This window comes from Aythya ferina, assembly GCF_964211825.1.
Source record: "Aythya ferina genome assembly, chromosome: 3".
In the NCBI taxonomy this organism is placed as follows: Eukaryota; Metazoa; Chordata; class Aves; order Anseriformes; family Anatidae; genus Aythya; species Aythya ferina.
In genome coordinates, this window is record NC_140298.1 from 87,432,029 (window position 1) to 87,453,843 (window position 21,815).

At 44.8% G+C, this 21,815-nt stretch overlaps 1 protein-coding gene across 1 annotated transcript in view; it reads right to left on the reverse strand.

The window, feature by feature from the left end:
- CD109 (CD109 molecule) overlaps positions 1-20,137 on the reverse strand; it is an 80,788-nt gene extending 60,651 nt beyond the window's left edge. Inside the window, exons 1-3 of the mRNA XM_084514911.1 lie at positions 19,987-20,137; positions 19,483-19,643; positions 2,480-2,508 (exon numbers count right to left, since the gene is read on the reverse strand). Coding sequence (XP_084371037.1) covers positions 2,480-2,508; positions 19,483-19,643; positions 19,987-20,045 — 249 coding nt within the window. The 5' untranslated portion in view covers positions 20,046-20,137. The remainder of the gene's footprint in view (positions 1-2,479; positions 2,509-19,482; positions 19,644-19,986) is intronic.
- Between the last annotated feature and the right edge of the window lie 1,678 nt (positions 20,138-21,815).

Sequence of the window (21,815 nt, forward strand, 5' to 3'; positions counted from 1 at the left end):
TGTGTGTTTACCTATAAACAGGAACTGACTACAATTTCATCCCTCTCTGTTGACTTTCTCTTTTGAAAACGAAGTCAGAAGGAAAAGTCAGGGAAAAGGGAAATAAACAGGCTCTTTTTTTCCCCCACCCATGAGCAGGCATATGATGACACAGGGAGAAAAGGTACCCTTTAAAATCTGGACTTATATAACCAAACTTTAGGTGCAAAACACTAGATTGAAATCGATTCTGCATTTGCTTCAACTGCAGGTCTTTGTATCCACATTGCCAAGAACATATGATTCACATATTTCAACACTCTCAGACTTCCTCGCCAAGTATTCTGGAATATATTAAATAGGAGCAACAGCCTTAGTTACTACATCTGTCAAATATTACCTCAGAATTAATTCATATAAGAATATTACCGCTTATTAAATAAGGTTTATTCCCTAAGAAGCAGACAGGATTCCCTACAAGAACTCCCAGAATCATTATAAACCTTCAGAGTCAAGATGGTGAGAAAATAACCTTGTGTTGTCTCATTGTAGCAGTGAATAGTGCTCTTACAGCATTATTTTAACATACTTGCAAAGACTGTCTTTGTTTTCTTCTTTACAAGTCTGCAATCACCATTTACAGATCTCATTTATTTTTCTGTAGCTTTTCCCTATTGTGAATAAAGCAACATGGGCTGTTCCCCTCATCTTTAATTTCTTGATACTTTGTATAGAATCTTATATATGCTATTTTTTATATTGCAAAAGATCTTTCCTCCCTGTAACTTGGTGACAAAATTGCCTGTTTTATCTTTCTTGATGTAAAAGACAGAGACAGTAAAAGTTTACATTGCCGTGGCAGTGTATCAGGATGTCTGAGGAGTACAGAAACCCAAATTCCAGTGCACATATCCATGCTAATGAAAACTGAATTAACACAACGTTTCTGGAAGGTCAGTGCTAAAATAATGCTAACTATTTACCTCAGCCCCATCAATTCCTTCTGTAAAAGGGCATTTCTCAATACAACTATGAGCAAGGCAGCTTTTAACAGCAGCTATTAGGAACTTACTGTGGAAACATTTTATCTTCGTAGATACACCCCTCAGCTGAATGGTATTACTATCCTTGTCTTGGCACTCCTAACGTGAGAGAGAAAGAGGCCATCTCAAGCACTTCTCCTGACCACACCAGCCACCCTCACGAGCACCTAGACAAGGAAGCTACTGTCTCCTCTGGAAAATATGACAGCTGAAACCAGCAGCTCATTACCCACCTTCTGCTACCAGCCAAGCACACACTGGGCAGTACATGAATCTACCATAACTACATGAACAAAAAAACAACCACAGGTCAGGTCCAAACTGTGCCTGACCATTCCTCTCCCACCCCCACATCACACCCTGAGCATTCAAGAAGCATGGCAAGAGGCCTCAAGGAACGTATTGTTTCTTTAGGGCTGTGGTAAGGCGAGTTGGCAAATTTAGATCAAGCTCAGTACATGGTTCCCCATTATATTTATTGAACACTTGAAGTGCTCTAAAAGTTTTTCAGTTTGGTTATCACAGCATCTGTCTCTTACTACCAGTAAAGTGATTATGGAATTCAATTTTGTAGAAGGCTGTGAGACATAAGGATGCTTTAAGACTGGGAAATTATATTAAGGAACTTGCTAATTTAACCTATTTTGTTTTGAACTGAGTTGTCTATGCCTGCTAATTTATGGTTTGTACAGATAACATTGCAATCTAATAGTCTTCATAATGTTGAAACGCTCATCATTGTTTATCCGTTTATCAAATATTTTCAGATTATTTTATCTGATAGAAATTTTGAGATCAGAATCCAAACCCACTGGATTTAGGGATTCTTAAAGGTGTTAAAAAATTAAGAATTTGATTTAAAAAAAAAAAATACTTTTTTTCCTGACAGAAGTACCAAATTCTTTATATCAGATTTTCAAGGTAAGCATCCAGGACTATAAACTGACAACTTCTGCTCAATAAACAACTGCATTATACATTTCTGTTGACTAGTTAATCATGTACTTCCACTGAATGTGCATTTACAAATCCTTAAGATGACAGGGTATAAATACAAGCAATGTTTTTACTTAAAATTTACTATTTCTGTTATTACTTTGCACAATTATTCAGCTCTAATTAGCCTTCATAGTGTGTCTGGAGTAGGGATGTAGGTATCAGCCAGCAGGAAAAAAAGAAAACATACAAAGCCAAGTTCTGGACTCAAGTTTAATGACAGCTTGTGCTGATGCTGGAAGTCAGCTCACATATCCTGTAATTACTTGTAACAAGCTGCAGAGCACTTAATTTGAAAACTCCTTGGCTTATTGGTCAGCAAATACATTCATCTGAGAAAGTGAAAATAGCCAAGATCACATATAAAAATACATCATCTCATCAACATTAGCTGCTGAAAAGTCACAGGCAGTCAACTTTTTTTTTTTTTTTTTTTAGGAGGGAAGGAAAGAAATACTTACTACTGGAAGAACAAGAGTCCCAAAGGAATCTAAATGAAAAGGAAAAAGAAATATGACAGTGTCACAAAGTTTATAAAAACTGAATAAAATATCCACGTTATCAGGTTAATTAGTAGAGCAGTGCTCCTCCCCTGTTCCCCCACTGCCCATAATACCCATCAGACAACTGAACCCCGTTGATGTGGCTCCTCCAGAGCCTGGTGCATTCAGACAGCCTGGTAAACCAACGTGAAACTGGTGCAATGGGCTGGCCAGCACGCAGCTGACTGCTGCCAAACAACACCTGGGAAGAAAACTGTAAAATAAATATCCCAGAGCAACTGCTGCACTGGGCAGTATTGTACATGTGCGGGTACATTTCTCATTCTCTGTGCAGGAAGCAACTGGGGGAAGCAAGGATCCGGGATCAGCTACTGGGGTAGACTAGGCTTCAAAGACAGTTTGCTGGTGGGATCCACAGTGAGTGCACACGTGTGTGCAAAGGGGTCTGAGCACCAGAGTCTGGAGCGAGGCAGTGGCCAGGGGGTCTCGCACACCCAGCTACCAGGAACTGGGGAGATCACGATCCAGTGCTAGCTGCTGGGCAGACTATTTATGCCCTGCTACTGCAGAGATCCATGCTGTGGTCACGTATATATGTTCCCACTAACCAGAATCCTTCAGCCTGATCAGCCAGAGGTAAGGTAACTGGGGCTGTTTGCGTGAATGCTGAGCGTGCCTGTGTTGGTCTGTGCGACCAGCCGCTGGATGTACATACCACATACAGGTATCCCTGTGTCTGTGTGCCTGCTGGGAACATGTGCCCAGCCTCACTACTGGCTGGACCTGGGGCAGCCCCTGCCAGCCTGCTGGATTTAGCAGCTCCCTAACAATCGCTACTGTCCCAAAACCACTAAAAGAAGCAGACGGAACAGCACAGCCCAGAAAAAACTGAAATGCAATGCTCCACTTCAATAATGGTCTGCAGGTGCCAACAGAGTCCCAGCTGAGAGCTACCTGAACAAGGAGGATATGGTTTGGCCTCGCTCTCCTTGAAAACAAATCCCCTCTCGGGTATGGCTGGTCCAGGACCAAAGCATTCCTCTGCTCCTGCAAAGAAGCTGACTCCGCAACTCCTTCACACGGAAGAGAAACCCAGGGTATTTTGTATTAATCTGTTCTTCAGCTAAATAGTTGACTACTTTTCATAGTCATTTTTATCAAGACAATGTTTCCAGAAGGAATTTTAAAAATATATAAAAATAAAGACTTTAAACTGCATGCTATTAATGAAAGGCAAACAGTGAAAAAATCCTTAATCCTGGGCATTCCCTCTAGAGGTAATGACCTCCCTGGTGCTTTCAGTGCTAGGGGGACAAACAGAAAAGAAAGCCAGTGTGACAGTCTGTCTGTGCTGAGCCACTACCTCTACAGCAACTAAAGCTGCTTCTTCACTGGGCTCTGGCCCTCAGCCTCCTCTTTGCCAGATAGATCCCCTCTGCCCCTTTCCTCTTTACAGGGTTGATGGAAGATGTGCAATACAGCCTGGCAAAAGGATCGACTCCAGAGCAGTCCTACAGCAATAGCATTTCTCTGTTTGGTGGGAGCAGATGCCCACGTTCTCCACTCGAACATTTTCCTTTACATTCTGAAACACACACACACACTGAAACATCCTTACTGCCTATTCAGGTTTCTATTCCACCCCAGTTACTACTTGCTGTTGATTCTGCAGCTCAGATAAAGGTCAAAATTTACAAAACCCTGCACAGCATTTACCACCCTTAAGCAACAAAGCACAAAGAATTAACCATCCTCACTCCATTACAGCCCCTTGGGAACGAGTAACTAGCACGTTTAATGTGCAGGGGTTAATGTAACTTAATATTTTAACTACTTCAGATAACGTGGCCTCAAATTTTCTTACAATCCAAATAAATGTGCTGTTAAGATCCTGGATAACATAACATCCTGGAGCCATTAAGTGCCACAGTTTTTATTTTAATTATGTAATGTGCTTTCTCTTGCTGATTTTAATGGTGTTGCCTCTCGGTATCATTACATCTCACATCTAAACATTACTAGTGTTTTACAGGCTTTTTTGGCTGAGGTTGGAAAAGAGTGGCACCTCGTGGCTGATAAAATCTGCAGCCATTACCGTTCAGCCATATTTGACCGTTTTAAAGGCAAAAACATACTTCAACAATTTTCTAATTAGTGCCATAAAATTTAAATGGGTACTGCAGCCACTGCAGGATTTGCTTTTCATGTATCACCAGAACTGCTTTGGAATTTCCACTCAGTTACACATTTTTATAACTCCCATAAAGAGAGAGACTGACACCTATATTTATTGTGAGCATAAAAGCATTCAAAGATGAAGCAATTATTTGATATTTGAACTCCAATAAATGTTAATTAAAAAAAAAAAAAAAAAGCCATTTCTCTGACAGTGGCAAGTAGAAGGAAGTCGTGATGGACTGAAAGCAGTGTGTTCCTGCTGCTGTCAGAGTGCTCAAGGAAAAGCCCCACTCAGCGTGTACCATCTCGCCAAATTACAACCTGGGTTAAACCAAATGACTCACATCCTGCAAACGATGTTTGTGGGTAGCACACTTCAGTACTTTATTCTGGTATCCAACGGTTTAACAAGGATGGATGGCGTCTGGCCCTAAGCGACACAGCTCCTTCCACAGTATGCTACTGCTGAAGCCACAGTTTTTCCCTCCCATCCCTCTGTCCTCTTCACTAGAGAAGCAGCCCATGCAGTTGTTGACTCTCAGCAACCCCACCAGCCTTCCAGGTTTTCCAGCCAGGAGTCTCAGGCAAAATACACACGTTTTTTTCCCACCAGCAAGCAGAGTGGGCACTCTGGCCCACCACACAAAGGCAAGGAGCCCCAGACACAGCTGAGCTTGTTTGGCACAGAAGTGCTGGAGAGCCACTGGCAACAGAAGAGCAATTGCACAGAGCTGCAGAATACTCAATGTGCAGGTAATGTAAATCCCTCTCACCTAACGACATACTTATTCCCAACACCTACCCAAAGAACTCTGCACCTATTAAGAAGGGACATCATTTCACCTGAAGGAAGCCTGTGTCTTCCTAACTCATGACTGTTAACCAGTGTCCTGGTTATGGCTAGGATAGAGTTAATTTTCGTCCTAGGAGCTGGTGTGGTGCTGTGTTTTGGATTTAGGGTGAGAATAGTGCTGATAACACGCTGATGTTTTAATTGTTGCAGAGCAGTGCTTACACCAAGCCAAGGACATTTCAGCTTCTCACTCTGTCCTGCCAGTGGGCAGGCTGGGGGTGCAGCAGGAGCTGGGAGGGGACAGACCCAGGACAGCTGACCCAAACTGGCCAAAGGGATGTCCCATACCACATGGCATCATGCTGAACAGTTAATATAGGGGGGCTGGCTGAGGTCGGGGAACCACTGCTTGGGGACAGTCTGGGCATTGGTCAGCAGGTGGTGACCTTTTTGAAGGGATTATGATATTTCACCAGTAAAGGAGGCTGGATGCAGGACAACTAGCAATAATAGAGATGTTATAAAGCTACCTCCTGAACTTTTTCTCAGTTGTGTAACAAGAGTGTGACTAACGCTTCTCTATTTCCCATCCCTCTACATGAATAAAGCTGTGCTAAAGCTGAGTTTTATACAACCACAACCCAGGACATTGTGACACCAGGAAAAAAAAAAGAAAAAGAAAAAAAAAAACAACAACAAAATCTTTGATGCTACTGATAATCAGTTATCAACAAGAGAGGAACTCAGCTTTACTTACAACATGCCTGAGCAGGTATGCACATGGTCAGGTACTGCTACACAAGCTTTAATTTATCCAACACAGACAAACATAGCCATGGCTATAGCAGTGGCTTCAGTACCTTGTGAGGCACTGAATACAGATCTGATATTCATGCCACAGTGCACACCTCTGGCTTTGTTTCCTCTGCCACCTGCACCAATGTGCACACACTGCAAGGGCAGAGGGCTCATTGCTCCGCACAGCATCGTGCAGCATGCAAAGCAACCCGACCTGGGACAGAGCAGGCACCGGGCAACTTTCTAACCAGAATGCTGCCTGCTTGCATCCATCTCCTGATAACAACTAAGGCACAGCCATGATGCAGATGGGGAAACTGCCGGGGAGGAAGGAGAGTTATATCACAGCCCTTTCCCCTCTGTGCAACTCAGAAAGCATTTACCTCCTGAAGAAAGCTGTGTTAGGGAGCTGTCTGGCTCCTGTGATAAAGCCCAGAGCATTGTCTCATTCCCAGCCAGTGAAAAATCATACAACAGGCTCTGGGGCATTAGGTAATCTCCCAGTTCATGCCACTACGTAATTATTTTGTTAGGAATCGAGCAGCCTTGGCAGATCGGGAACTCTTTGGTGTTGTAGCAAGTCTCCCTGTCCTGCAAGATTTTCCCATGTTCTCAGAGCTTCTGAGCCACCTCCCACAGCTCCACTCAGCTGCGCCCAGAGGTGGCTACAGACATCCTCAAGCAAGAGCAGCAGGCAAAACATTTCCTTTATGTCACTGCTGAATTGCTGAAATGCACCACATTTTTCCATCCGCTCAATGAATTTCAGTTATGTTTAATGGTACAGCATTCCTGTGTTTTTAGGAGCTAACCACAGTCCAACCGCTAGCAGGCAGCTTTGCCCTGCTGGGACCCCTGCCACCAAGCAGCTGGACACTATCTCCCTCCTTCAGCACATCCCCACGAGGGCCGACTTCAGGCATTAAATACAGCTCCCAGCAATTGCAGGTGGCTAAGTCCAGGCGTAGAAATAGGCTTAGCAAGGAGCCCACTACGATTACTCCACCTGCACTGAGCACCACAGAGCATAGGACGCTTCCTCCTGGCTCCCCACCTCTGCTCTCTGCAGCAGAGCAATAACCGGCACTGCTGCCACACACCATGGAGAGAAAGACCTGGAGCAAGCACAGGTCCCTGCTGCTGTGTGGGCTTCACTCCCAGGTGGGAGCCATGCCCTAGATGAAGAGGGAGGCAGGAAAAATTCAGGGGTCCATTCCACACTAATCCTGAGGAAAGAAACTGGGTGGGGAGGGGGATCATGACATTTCCAGAACAGGCCTCCTTCCTCATCACTCACAAAATGGCTACGAAGCTCGTGAAGGGCCTGGAGCACAAGTCCTGTGAGGAGCAACTGAGGGAACTGAGGGTGTTTAGTATGGAGAAAAGGAGGCTCAGAGGAGACCTTATTGCTCTCTACAGCTACCTGAAAGGAAGGTGTGGGGAGCTGGGGGTCAGCCTCTTCTTGCAGATAACTAGTGATAGGACTAGAGGGAATGGCCTCAAGCTGCACCAGAGGAGGTTTAGGTTGGAAACAAGGAGACATTTCTTCTCAGAAAGAGCAGTCAGGCACTGGGACGGGTTGCCCGGGGAGGTGGTGGAGTCACCGTCCCTGGGGGTGTTCGAGGAGAGGTTGGACGTGGTGCGTAAGGACATGGTTCAGTGGGTGACATTGGTGGTAGGGGGATGGTTGGACCAGATGATCTTGAAGGTCTTTTCCAACCTTTGTGATTCTGTGATCCTATAAAATCACTTCACACACACACAACTCCTGAAACTTGTGGTATATTCGATAAATACTGCACTGAAGAAATATACAGAAATACTATGGAAACAACACCCGCATTGTCCAGCCTCCTTTTCTACTTCTCTTGTCCTTGGCATTTAGGACAATCCAACAGAAGAAGAAAAGAAGACTGCAGGGCAGTGAGATGTCACCAGCATGAATGGCAGTGGGAATCAAACTCTTTTTAACATGTTACCACCATAACATTTTTACAGGTCTAACAGTCCTTTTAGCAAAGCAGATAGGTAGAACATGAGGGAATGGCACAGAGTCACACCAGGGGAGTTTTGGACTGGACGTTAGGAAAAGTTTATTTACCATGAGGGTGAGTCAGACACTGGAAAAGGCCTACTGACGAGGTGGTGGATGTCCTGTGCCTGTCAGTATTCAAGAGACATTTGGCAATACGCTCAGGAATATGCTTTAACTTCTGGTTAGCTCTGAAGTGGTCAGGTGGTTTGGACTAGATCATCTTTGATACACACAAACAACAGCATCTTACGTTCTTCCCATCTAATTGGCCCGACCAAAACCCAAAAAACTTATGCTACCTTGTTCCTGAGCTGGCAATACCAGCACTGGGCCTATTTATGTGTTCCTTCAGAGCGGCTTTTCAAAAGATGACAGATGTATATTCTCAGTGATTTGTTCCAAATAATCTCAGCACTACGTGGCGTTTCCCCTGAATCACCTGACAGAGCTTGTGGTCTGAGGTTACATGCCCTACAGATATCCCGATCTGCTCTCTGCCACGCAGCCTGGCCCCAGTTATATCTATACAGACATAAACACTCCTGTTTCAGCTTCCACTCCCAAAAAAGGATCGAGGTTCCAGAAAAGTGACTTTATGACTTGGCATAATCAACTACAACTCGTGCCAATATAAATGAGCACAACAGCAGTTAAGCCAGCAACTCATTTATATAAATTCTGGTCTTTACCCTACATCCTAGCTTATTTAGCAGGTATCTATTGCTGCAAACAGACTTTTCACTTAACCTTTTCTACCTACACCCTTGTTTCTTCTTAGTCCTGCCAGGGAATGCAGGAATATAACTGGAACCACTCTGCACTGATTTACTGAAATGATGTCATGGTCTTCTTCTGGCAGCCGTGTTCACATACCCAAGCTTAGGAATCGTTTACAGAACAGCAGTTTCTTTACAGTGGTAAATGGATTTTTTTTTCTCCCAAGGAGTCTATTTCAAAAAAATCATTTTAACATCAGAGAAATAAAAAATGTTCTTCAATGTCCTTCCAAATTTTTCTTCCTATTTTTCTTCTCTTTTCTGAAGAAAGAAAGAAGTATAACTACCAAGAGCTAAACTGCCCAGGGAGTGAAAAATCTTTTTTGATTCATAAAAGAAGGCCTACAAACCTGTTGAGTTTCCAGGTTTCCTTAAATGTGTTACACACCTCATCTATTACCCTAAATTAGCACCAAAACTATCACTGGTTAGTTACACAAGCAGCCCAAAATACACAGACTGAGCCACTGCTGTTAAATTATGGCTAAATTTGGGCCAGGCAATAGACAGAGGTACAGCACCACACTCAAACAGATGCATTACGGATTGCTGGTGGACATCAGGACAGACATTCAGGGCAGACAGGCAGGCCCTTCTCATTTCTTTCTACACTTAGGGTCTAATTCAGATATCTAACTCTCTGCTCAGTTTTCTGATGTAAAACAGCCGTCTCAGTAGATGCCACTATTATTATCACTTTCAGACGAGCGGTCAGAGAGGCCAGCTGCAAGAATACAATACTTAAAACCCTCTGCGGTTTATCTGAAACACTGCACGCTGGGTAGGAAAAAGGGAACAGCTTCATATTTCTAAAACTAAATCATCTCTTTAGTCAAAGGGCTTCTTACAGCTACCATCCCAGGCACTGAACCACAAATACAGGCTCCTTTCAACTCTTTCCCGAGCCCAGCCTGTAAGAGCCATCCACAGACTTTTTGTCACGCACACTCCATATCACACAGAATCATCTAGGTTGGAAGAGACCTCAAGATCATCGAGTCCAACCTCTGACCTAACACTAACCAGTCCTCCACTAAACCATAGCACTAAGCTCTACATCTAAACGTCTTTTAAAGACCTCCAGGGATGGTGACTCCACCACTTCCCTGGGCAGCCAATTCCAATGCCTCACAACCCTTTAGGTAAAGAAGTTCTTCCTAACATCCGACCTAAAACTCCCCGTCCTAAAACTTTAGCCCATTCCCCCTCGTCCTGTTGCCAGGCACATGGGAGAATAGACCAACCCCCACCTTGCTACAGCCTCCTTTAAGGTACCTGTAGAGAGCGATAAGATTGCCCCTGAGCCTCCTCTTCTCCAGGCTGAGCAAGCCCAGCTCCCTCAGCTGCTCCTCATAGGACTTGTTCTCCAGACCCCTCACCAGCTTCGTCGCCCTTCTCTGGACTCTTTCAAGCACCTCCATGGAAGATGTCCTTCTTGTAGCGAGGGGCCCAAAACTGAACACAGTACTAGAGGTGCGGCTTCACCAGAGCCGAGTATAGGGGGACGATCACCTCCCTAGACCTGCTGGCCACACTGTTTCTTATACAAGCCAGGATGCTGTTGGCCTTCCTGGCCACCTGAGCACACTGCTGGCTCATGTTCAGCCGACTATCAACCAATACTCCCAGGTCCTTCGCTGCCAGGCAGCTTTCCAACCACTTATCTCCCAGCCTGTAGCGGTGCTTGGGGAAAAAAAATTTATTTTCTTTCTACAGGAAACAAAAAGAGAAGGTCATATTCATAGTAGACACAAAAACAGTACAGCTCCTTACAGAGGACTCAAGCACAGAAACCAGAGACAGGAAAAAAAAAAAAAAAAAAAAAAAAACACCTTAGGTCCACAAATGCCAACAGGGCATGAATGCACAGCAGCCCCAGCAGTGATAATCACAGACTTATTCTCCACAGATGAAAAAGGTGATGCTGCTCAGTCTCTTGGTAATACTGCACCTATCCCCTTGCTCTTTGTGAATCCTCTGGAGAGTTACACAAATGGTTTGATATATCTAGAGATTAAAATATAACCCAAAACCAGAAGTGTACCCCAGCACATCCAGGTTAGGAATGTAAGTAACTTGTGTCCATTTCAGCATGTTTTTTTTTCTTTTAAGTTACTTTTTGGAGGCCTAGTGGTGTCCCCCAGAACCTGTATCTGAACCTATTGTTGCCTACCACATCCAAACAACTTTATTCCCAGGTATTATCTATTTACTGCTGTTAGTTAGGAAGACAAGTTTCGAACATTACAGAGGAAAATTTGTTGATGTCAGACCCAGTCTATGAAAGCATGCAGCCAATTCAGAAAAATCTCAGACTTAAGCCTTTACGCAACTAAATGGGAAATTAATCTCATTCATTTACTCTTCCCTTGGCAATTATACACAAATATGCAAACACAGGGGCGTCTGCATGCCCGGCTTTCAAGGCACTGTTGGACATCATTATTTCATGGACACCACAATGGATAATAAACACAAAGCCACTATTGCTGCAATTTAGAACAGCTGCAGTCCTTACTCTGATTTAAAACAGAGGGAAATCATAACAGGACAAACTGTGGCCAAGCCTGTCTACGCCAGAGGCTTGGTGGTATTACTACCACCCTCGTGCCATTAATTGCTTCAACTGGAGTAAAATTTCAAAGTCAGGTCACCTTTCAAACTCATTCACTGAAAAAGAAAACACTCAAGTACTATTTAAGCTTCCTCTAAGAGGCAGTGAAAGAAGAGGGTTTGTTTTTACATTGGTTTTCTTCCATTTTCTGGAAGGCATTCGGAGTCCGTGAGGACAAACCCACATCATTTTTCTGAGACCACAAAATTATTTAGATATATAAAAATATTACCAGAGACTTCTTTCATCGATAAATGAAGGCAATACAATTCCCTTACTCTTCAAAAGAAACACCTGGGCCTCACAGCTGCACCTCCAGGAAATCAGAGAAGTTGGGGATAAGGGGGTCAGTCACTCTGGCCACATTTTCTGTGCAAACACTTCTTTGGACTGCAGTAAATCTGGATGAACCAGCATCATCTCTTCCCATGAACTATTCAAACTCTGCAGACAGGATCTCACCTCTGCCTTCACAAGTAGCCAAGGACAGCACAGGATCCAGCACCACTGCCAATGCAGTCGAGAGTCATTTGAAAAGAGAAGTCACCCGTGTACACAAATTTCCCAACTGTTTCCTACTTCTGCAGGTGTTTCTATACTCCACAGCACTTCAGTTTGGATTATTTTTTTTTGCTTAGACACTAAAGACATCACCCTAGACCCATTTCAAGACCCACTCTCAGCTCCCACCCCTTTCTCTTTAAGGCTACCTTCTATCTACCTGAGGGGTAATAACCATGTGTATAGGTCACTTCTCACAATTCACCCCCCTTCCTCCAATCTCTCCTCAAATGTTATCCAGAACATGAAAGAGACTCCCGGGGATCAAACCAAAAGTTTATTTAGCTCAGGGTCCTGTCTCCAGCAAGGGTGAAGGACAGACCTCTGAAAAGCATAAAAACCACAAGCACACGATTACCCTTCCTTGGGTACTCCACCAGCCTATGTAATTTAAGGCTCAGGACCTGAAAAGCCAAAATGAATGTCTTTATACCAGACCAGCCCTTGATCGACTTTTGTCTCATGAATCTGTGCAATCACATTTTCCATCCACCACACCCAGGATATGAAGCTCCACAATTTATTTCCACCTCACATGAAGGCCCACCTTCTTCAGTCTGGTTTGAACTCGTCTCCTTGAGAGATCTTCTCAGCTCTCCTCTGGAATTTTTGGTTCATGCTCCTTTAAAAGCACCCAAAAACACATTCCCCAGGATGGCTAATTAGAGCTGTGAAAATAACTAGAATACTTTCTCATAGCTTACAGAAAACATTTCTGTTATACATTTCAGTACAGCGTTTGCCTTCTTTTTTTTGAGCACCACAGTATTACTCGAAAGCTTTCACCTTAGAGTCCCTTCACACCACCCAAAGCACAAACACACCCTTTCTGCAGGACTGCTGCTGCCTAACCTTGTTCCTCACCCAGTAAACTCTCACTCTTTTACTCCTCAACAGGAGCAGAACACTATAGCTGCCCTACTGAATCACATCCTAGTTTTTTTCCACTAATCATTTCCCAAACTGCAAAAATGAGTTTGAAATCTAATCCTGCTTCCCAGCACCCCGCCACCCCCTCACCAGTTTAAGAAACATTCCTCCTTTTGTCACCCACATCAGTACTACTGAACAGTGCAGTTCCAAGGCAATCTAATTCCCATTTGAGAGTGAACCACTTGGTCCTACTTTGTCAATATTATTTTTCAACCAGACACAAATGCATGTTTTCAGAGCTCCATGCTGTCCCTGCTTCCCCCAGCCGTTTTACCAAAATGTCACACCACAGAGTGTCAAAAACCTTACTAAAGTCAAGATATGGCCCTATCCTGCAGATACATTGGGCCTAAAAGCCTACTTCACCCAAGTGCTCTTTGACCTGTTCGTCCCCTTTTGCTGCCTTACTTCCTCGCCCTTGTGCACTGCAGCTCCTTGTGTTATGGGCTGGCTCACAGCTGATCCTCTCCGTGAAGACTGAACGCATATCTGCCTCTCAGCATCGCCGACCAGTGCCCTGCTCATCTTAGCCAGGAACAAGCCACGCTCTTTGCCAATCTTCCTAACACAGTATTTAAAAATCCTGCCTTATTATCCTTCACTTTCTTTCCTGTTCATGGCTTGACCTTTCCAGTTTTGTCCCTTCTTACCCATGCTACTCATTTATGCTCTGCCTTTGTAATCTGATCTCATTTTCAGTTTATACACACTTTTTTTTTTCTTCATTTTTCTGCTATTTTTTGGTCAGTATTAAGATTGTGTTTAGTCACTCTATTTTTAACCCTTCTGCTGTGTTAGGGTAATGTGCACATATCCCTTTAATACGAACCCTTCAAGAGATTTCTCCCGCTGCTTCCCTTCCTTCTTGTTTCTGAAATCCCATTGTTTATTGGCATCACTTTCCTTTCTTTCCAAATTCACAGCCTTTACTTTGTGGGTTTTGTTTCGTTTTGCTCCCTTTCCTAAAAGCTGTAAAGCCTTTTCAGCTCACACACGCAATGGACAATTGCATGCTAACATGTTACTGTTCACTTCTCCATAAAGAAATTCCCCACTGCCATCATTCCTGCCATGGCCAAGTTATTCCATCCCGTTTCCTCCCCAAGTTCCCATGAAATAGTCTGCAGCACTTGGTCTGCCTCACTGTCCTTGGCTGGGTACCAGTGAAGGATGTGGTGACCAGAATGACTTCAGGCAAAGCCATGAAGCCACAGAAGGACTCTCTCCCTCAAGCCTCAAACACCACACAACCAATAACATAAAGCTCAGGAACTGGATGGGACTGGTATTTCCATTTCTCTGCGATCTACGCAATGGGTTTGTTATCAGTAAACTAAGATGGATTCAACAACAGCCATGGAAACCTGTGTTTTTTCTTGCATGTATTCCAGAAAGATGAAAGCACATAAGAAAGTGCCATCTTCTTTACTAGCTGCTTTGCCTCTGGATCCAGCCCCAGCACCTCCTTCCCCAAAACCTTTCCTTGTTTCCAATTTTGCATCAGTTACCTGTGCGTGATGAATATTTGACAACTTATTTTTCATGTGGAGTATTTCACCAATGTTTGGAGGTGGAGAGTACGCATGTGAAAACATGGTGCTCCTGCTCTCTTGCTGCTTCGCCTTTCAGGCGGAATTACAAAGAAAGGAGTTGTCCCACTGAACTGTCAGCAAAATCCTTTACCCCACAGTCCTACATTTTCAGGATGGATTTTGTAGTCACCAATGAGCCAGTCATTTCATCCTGAAATAAGGCATAGAGGCAACTTAACAAAAGGGACTGACATGCCTAGGCCATTCATTCTCGTTTAGCTGTTACTTTACTACTCGTGTTTTTCACTGTTTCACATACTAACACAGTCAGAACCATATTATTAAGCATGCAAAACATGCCTGCTGGTAAAAGCAGAATTTCCATTGTCTATAGGGATGATCACTACATGTCTGTACTTGACAGACATTCTCCCAAAGTCTGTCATGTTTCGTAAATCCTGGCTGAGTGTTTACCACGCTCTACTTCAGAGTTCCCTCTGTTAGCAAGTTTACTGCAATGTAGAAGAAATGTAGAAAAACAGAGCAAAGTAATTAATATTTACAAGCAATTTACAGGGAACCCAAATTATTTTAAACCTGCTTCTTCAGTTCTCAGAGTACTTCTCACTCACCATGCCTTAAATACATTGCATTGTGCATTAAGTACCAGCTTTAATCAAACCTTACTCTTAAGAATTAAAATTGTTCAAGGAGTCAGGTAAATGATGACACCTCATTAAACATGAAAGCCTTTCTTTAATTGGTTCTTTTTCAACTTGTATGTTACTTACTTTTTCCAAATCATTTCAGCACCAATAAAGAAAGCAGACTGTTCAGAGGATCTCTTGGTTAAGGTATAAGGTTTTCTCATACACTGATACATACTGCAGTACCTAGGTTGCAAATCTAGCACGTCAACACTTCTTGCCAATTCAAATTACATCTTTACTGATCAATCACTGGTATTGGTATAGGCATGGTAAGAACCAGCCTTCACTGTAATCACTGAAAATCAAGCCATTCATGCACAGAATTTAACTTGCCTGTCTGTTATTCCCATCATTTTCATTTGTTGACCCAGAAAACCCAACAGCTTGGATTGCATGAAAGCCATTGTTTTCTTCTGCAGTCATTTTCAATCAGCGTGAGGATCTTTCTGATATTGCATCCCCACAGAAAATGTGTCAAGGCCTGATATGGCACACATAAGCAGCTTTAATTACTGCTTTTGTGTTTTCCTTGAGTCCACTGTAGATAATGGAAGCCTATTCTCTCCTGGTTACACACTGACAATTTTTGCTACATTTGTTTACACAGAGTTTATCTGTAGCAGTAACACACTGCTTGCAGACATTCAGTGGGTCTCTCGTCATTACAACTAATCAACTTAATTTCTGTACCAAAACACTGGTCTTCAAGCTACCTCCCTTGCTACGCTTGGATTCTGCTAGGTTGAGACGAGCTTTAAGTAGCTGCACTTGTTTAAATGCACATGCACACACAGACTTCCTCACTTAGACCAAGGAATATAAATTTGCCACTTATTAATAAATATAATTAGTAATTATATAAAGTTTTGTATATATGATAATAATTACTTATGTGTTGTATAAAATAATCACTAATTGTAATCCCTTTGTTACTTGCAAAGCAGGGGAGAGGATATGAACCAAGCTCCATTCCTGCAGTTTTTCTCTAAAGGTCAGCTTTCCAAAAATTGCTCAAAAATGAAAAGTCCCCTTCCTGTGATGTTAAACCAGTGATTGTTTGATCAACCATTAAGCACTCTATTTTTAATGTAAAGCAAGAGTTACGTTACATGAAGAAGAAAATAGCTGTGCCTCTCATTCAACAAGATCGTCTTATGGAACTAACTCAGAAATTTAAACACAATCACATGCACCACACTGAGCTGCTGCTAGAGGACCAGAGCACATCCTTTAAGCAACCACAGATGCACTTTGTCAGACAGGTACTTAAAAGCTCTCATGCTTCGGTACTTGGCTGAACTCAGCCTGCAAGATTAAACAAATAAAAAAAGTTGTCCTCAGCCTTTAATTCCCAACTCTGAACCATCTCGGTTCCACCAGCACAAATGTTTGCACACCAAACCAGGGAAACCGTCTGCCTAAAAAAGTGTTCAACAAAATAAAACTATTTTTGATAGGTTTTTCAAAGCAGTAAGCCACCTGTTTTTGCTGCTGCCCCGCAAGGAAAAATACAGAGCACAATTCAGCCACCTTTGGCAACACTGTCACTGAATGCTGTGCTCTAACCAAGGCAGGCAAGCAGTCACAGCTGCCTGGATATTTACCACAGTCAAGAACTGTAGGTACACCCTGCCTCCTTTAATCCTTATTTTGCACAGACACGTGGTAAAAACACTTCCCAAGCTCATGTGTACCACAGGAATACTAATACCTCTGTATCAGCCACTCTGTGTAACCTAACAGGCCCAAATGACAGATAAAGCAACATTTTCTGGGCACTAATATATGCAGCAGTGATGTCATTTAAAGAAGATTCTGTGTGCCTGGAGATATTTGGATTTTTGCCTTCAATTGCAGCAGCTGGCCTAATAAAACCTCCCCAGGCCTTGCTTCAGTTAAATTTTCAGACTAGCATAACTACAGCACTATTGCTACACATTTTACCTTAAGATCATTTTATTCTTCAGAAAACAAGCTAAAGATTTAAAGTCTTATTTGGACAAAATGCTTTCCCTCTCAGTAACTCTATTCACAATTGATCCTGTAGCATCTGAGGATACACACCCTCAACACCACATCCTCTGTTACAGGGCAGTTCCCTTGCTCCTGACCCTTAACAGTTCTGCTTACATACTTCTTCACAGAGAAAAAATGACTAACAAATTATATCACTTGACTTCTAAAGAATGGATGTTCACATACAATTTTTTTTTTCACAAGCAGAAATACACTGTGTGCTCAGTACCGTTTTTTTTTTTTTTGCTGTTCTATTCATCAAATTATATATATATATATTTAAAAATTACATAGAATGTTAAGGATTAACATTCTAGTTAAGTATAATCAGTTAGTAAGTATAATCAGTATATGCACTTTAAGTAACACACTTGCCACATCTTGAATACTACGTTCAGATTTGGACCCCTGTCAGCCAGAAGGACATTGAGGTGCTGGAGCGTCTCCAAACAAGGGCAACAAAGCTGGTGAAGGGTCTAGAGAACAAGTTTCACAAAGAGCAGCTAAGGGAGCTGGGGTTGCTTAGCCTGGAGAAAAGGAAGCTCAGGGAAGACCTTATTGCACTCTACATTTACCTTAAACGAGACTACAGTGAGGCGGGGATCAGCCTCTTCTCCCAAGCACCAAGTGATATGACAAGAGGAAATGGCCTTAAGTTACTCCAGGGGAGATTTAGGTTGGATATTAGGAAAAATTTCTTCACTGAAATGGTTGTGAAGCATTAGAACTGGCTGCCCAGGGGAGTGGGTGAGTCACCATCCCTGGAGGTATTCCAAAGACGCGTAGCTGTGGTGCTTAGGGACATGGCTCAGTGGCAGATTTGGCAGTGCAACATTAACGGTTGGACTTGATGATCTTAGAGGTCTTTTCCAACCTAAAAGATTCTATGATTCTATATACTCTTTCCTCTGTCTGATACAGTGCCATGCCTCTTACTGTTCATCTACCATTTCCTCTAACATCAGCAACTCAGTTTTCAAGCATCATTCCATTAGCTAGGCAGGCATATATAAAGCTTCAGCCTTCTACACAGATTGTCAAGAGAGGTAGGCTCTCTTTGAAGCCTTTGAAATGGAGGTGTGATGCTTACAATTAAGGCATCTGCATTAACTGTAATTCCTTAATTGAAATATTAGTTGACAGCAGCAAGGAGAAAGTTCATTACAGCAGTGTAGATTTTTCTAGGACCTCATACTGTCCCGACTCCAGTTTTGGCAAATAAAATGGGTGTCATTTATATTGCTTCATACTAAGAGCACTTTGAAAGCTGGCTTATCCAGACAAAAGATTTTCTTTCCTGTGAGGGCTGTTCTCCGGGGATACATTTTTATGCTTCTGTTCACAGCAGGAGTTTACAAAAAGTAGCAGTGACCAGGATATCTCAGTCCTCCAACTACTCAGACTTGCCACAACGTCCCCTAACACCACAACGGGGGCACAGAACTAGATCAGGCTGCTCTAGGGTTTACTTAGCTTCAGTCCCCCAAGCTGACCCACAATTCAGTTCTTGAGCCTTAATTTTTTTTAATTCCACAACCACAGGAAGCTTCCACGTGACAGCATTTGAAGGTGACCCCCGCTTTCTTCTTGAATTCAGGTTCTCCTTTTCTTAGGGCACCAGCAGCAGCTGTGCCCAGATGCTCTATCAAATTGTTCCACACTTACCATCCTTTCACATGATCCTAGCTTGCACCTTAACAGCAAGTCTTTCAGTGAGACAGGCGGCTTCTTCACCATCATCTTTGGTGGCCTGATGACACTAACCAGAGTGCCTTGGGGCACCTCAGAGATCCCACAACACTTCACCAACATCTGACTATTTTTAGAGTTTACAGTGAGTTGGGACACCCACACAAACCCCTCATTATCCACCTGCACACACAGCCAGCAGCGCACACGACTGCCTTCCCAATATTGCACCCCACTAGGTAACAAAAAAAGTCTGCATTTTAGTACCATTTAGGAGCCGCGATACTTTGTGGAAGAAGTGGAAGAGGACAGCGCCACTACCCTACCTTTCTCAAAGACCATTTCCCTGCTCAGGATGGTCTTGTTGTCTCTGGTCACCTCTCCCCTCACGGTGACCTGCGGCGGGCTGCCCGGCAGCAGAGCCACCCCGATGGTCATGCTTGCTCCGGGTCTGATGTTCCAGGGGACCATCACCAGGAACGTGGGGCTGGAATCACAGAACCATCAAGGTTGGAAAGCACCTCCACGATCACCTGCTCCAACCACCCCCCTACCACCAGCATCACCCTGTCCCCAAGCACCACGTCCAGCCTTTCCTTGAACATCCCCAGGGACGGCGACTCCACCACCTCCCCGGGCAACCCGTCCCAATGCATTTGGGTTGGAAAAACCAACCGGGCAGAGGGAGAAAGGGCGGGGAGTGCGGTGTAGCCCCCAGCCCTCCTCCCTCCCGAGACGCAGCCCTGGGGGGGTGGGGAGCGATGCCCCCCGGGCACCCCCGGGGACCCCACCGCCGGCCGGCTCCCTGCCTGCCCCCCGGCCCCACGTACCCGGCCTCGGCGGAGCCGCAGAGGAGGAAGATGAGGAGGAGGAGGCGGCTCCGCGCCATGTCGCTCCGTCCGAGCTGCCCGGGAGGCGCCTGGCCGGGCGCGGAGGGCGGGGAGAGGCCGCCCGGCCCCGGCCTGACTCACGGCCCGGCGGCGGCGGCGGCAGCCGCAGGAGCGGCCCCAGGGGCGGTCCCGAGGCCGGCACCGGGGGGCTCGGCCCCGCCTGCAGCCCCCGCCCGGGCGGCGGCGGCTCCCCGGGGCTGGAGCCGGGGCTGCGGGGGCGCAGGGCTCGGGGGAGCCGGGGCTGGTGGGGCGCTGGGGGCTGCGCCCGCTGGCTGCAAAGTGAAGTCGGGTCTCAAGGCGCTGTCGGGCGCAGGAGAAGCTCGGGTGAGCTCCAGCTGCCGTGGGATGTTGTGATAACTGTGTGGGCTAGGCACGGCTCGCAGTGATTCATCTGCAGCCTCTCTGGCGTTTAGAGATTCAGAAGGAGCCATCAGAAGTGCCGCCTGGCACTCCCCGTGTCACACGCACCGCACCTGTAGTCCCAGGGAGAAACCTCTCTTCGTGTTTTGTCCTTAGGGAAATCACATGTGAGCAGCAAACACCATGAGCACACGCACACGCCCCGCTCTAACAGTCTCTCAGGTGGCCATGCAGTCTTCCAACATCGCTCAGTTTGGTTTTCTTCGCTTCCACGGGTGCCGCCTCTAGGCCCCAGAGGGCTGGCGGCACTGCAAGCGTGGCTGGTGCCGGGGAGGTCGGCCCTGGCAGCTCCGCGCCTGGGAAAGCTGCATGCCGAGGCAGGGTTTGGGAGATGTTTGCTCTTGTTGTTTGTCAGTCCTTAACTCGCTGCTCCTGAGAAACAGGCAGGGAAGAGGAACGGTCCCCGGCTCTGCCTTTCATGGGGATGGTGGAAACGTGCTTACGAGTAGGGCTGCATCCCGAGCACCGCAGCCTGCGGTGGTCAAGCCACCGCTAGCACACACGTTGCCAGTCTCTGGCACCAGGACCAGCCGTCACTCCACCATACCTGCCAACACTGGGTAGTTCTCTCAGTCTCCAAAAGAGGGTGGCCACATGGAAACATCCTTCCAAGGACAGCTCCACAGCAGTACGAGGGATTTTGCAGGAGAGCACTGGCTGGCCAGAGCACAACCGTGCCAAGGACAGCTTGAGGCTGAGACAATGAACTTCCAGTCCCAAGAACATTTGCTGGCACTGTTTGATTCATTAGTATGGATGTGGCCTGAAAGTCCATTAATGAAAACGCTTGCAAATGACACAGATTTTGCCCAGTTGTGCAACAGTATTGTGGAGCCACATTTTTTTCCCAAGGGCTAGTTATTTAAATATACTTTTTGCAAATGTATTTGATCTCTTATTCTACTAAAATAGTAATAAAGAAATCCTACAGTAGGAAGTAAGAGAATAAAAGGATTATTAACCTTACAACTTCATCTGTGCTGAATAAATTTAACTCCGTTAAGATATGGATAAACAGAAATTAAGTGCTTGATGCCATCCCGCAACAACAGTCAAGCTCCATTTCTTAAAGGTACTTCCAGGCACTCAGAGAGGCTAAATAAATACTGGACCATCCCACTACTTGGAGATCTCTGAAGCTCTGACTTCCCTGGACGTATCCCTTCAATCCCATCCTAATCCTACCTGGAGTTCCCTCTGGTGGAATCATGCCACACAGCCCCACCGAAGGCTATCAGCACAGTATGTAGATGGGTAAATAGGAAACTGTGGAGTATGAGCAGATACAAGATAAAATAAGGAGATTTTAAGCCACCTTCAGCCCTATAGAGAGTGTACGCTATAATTAC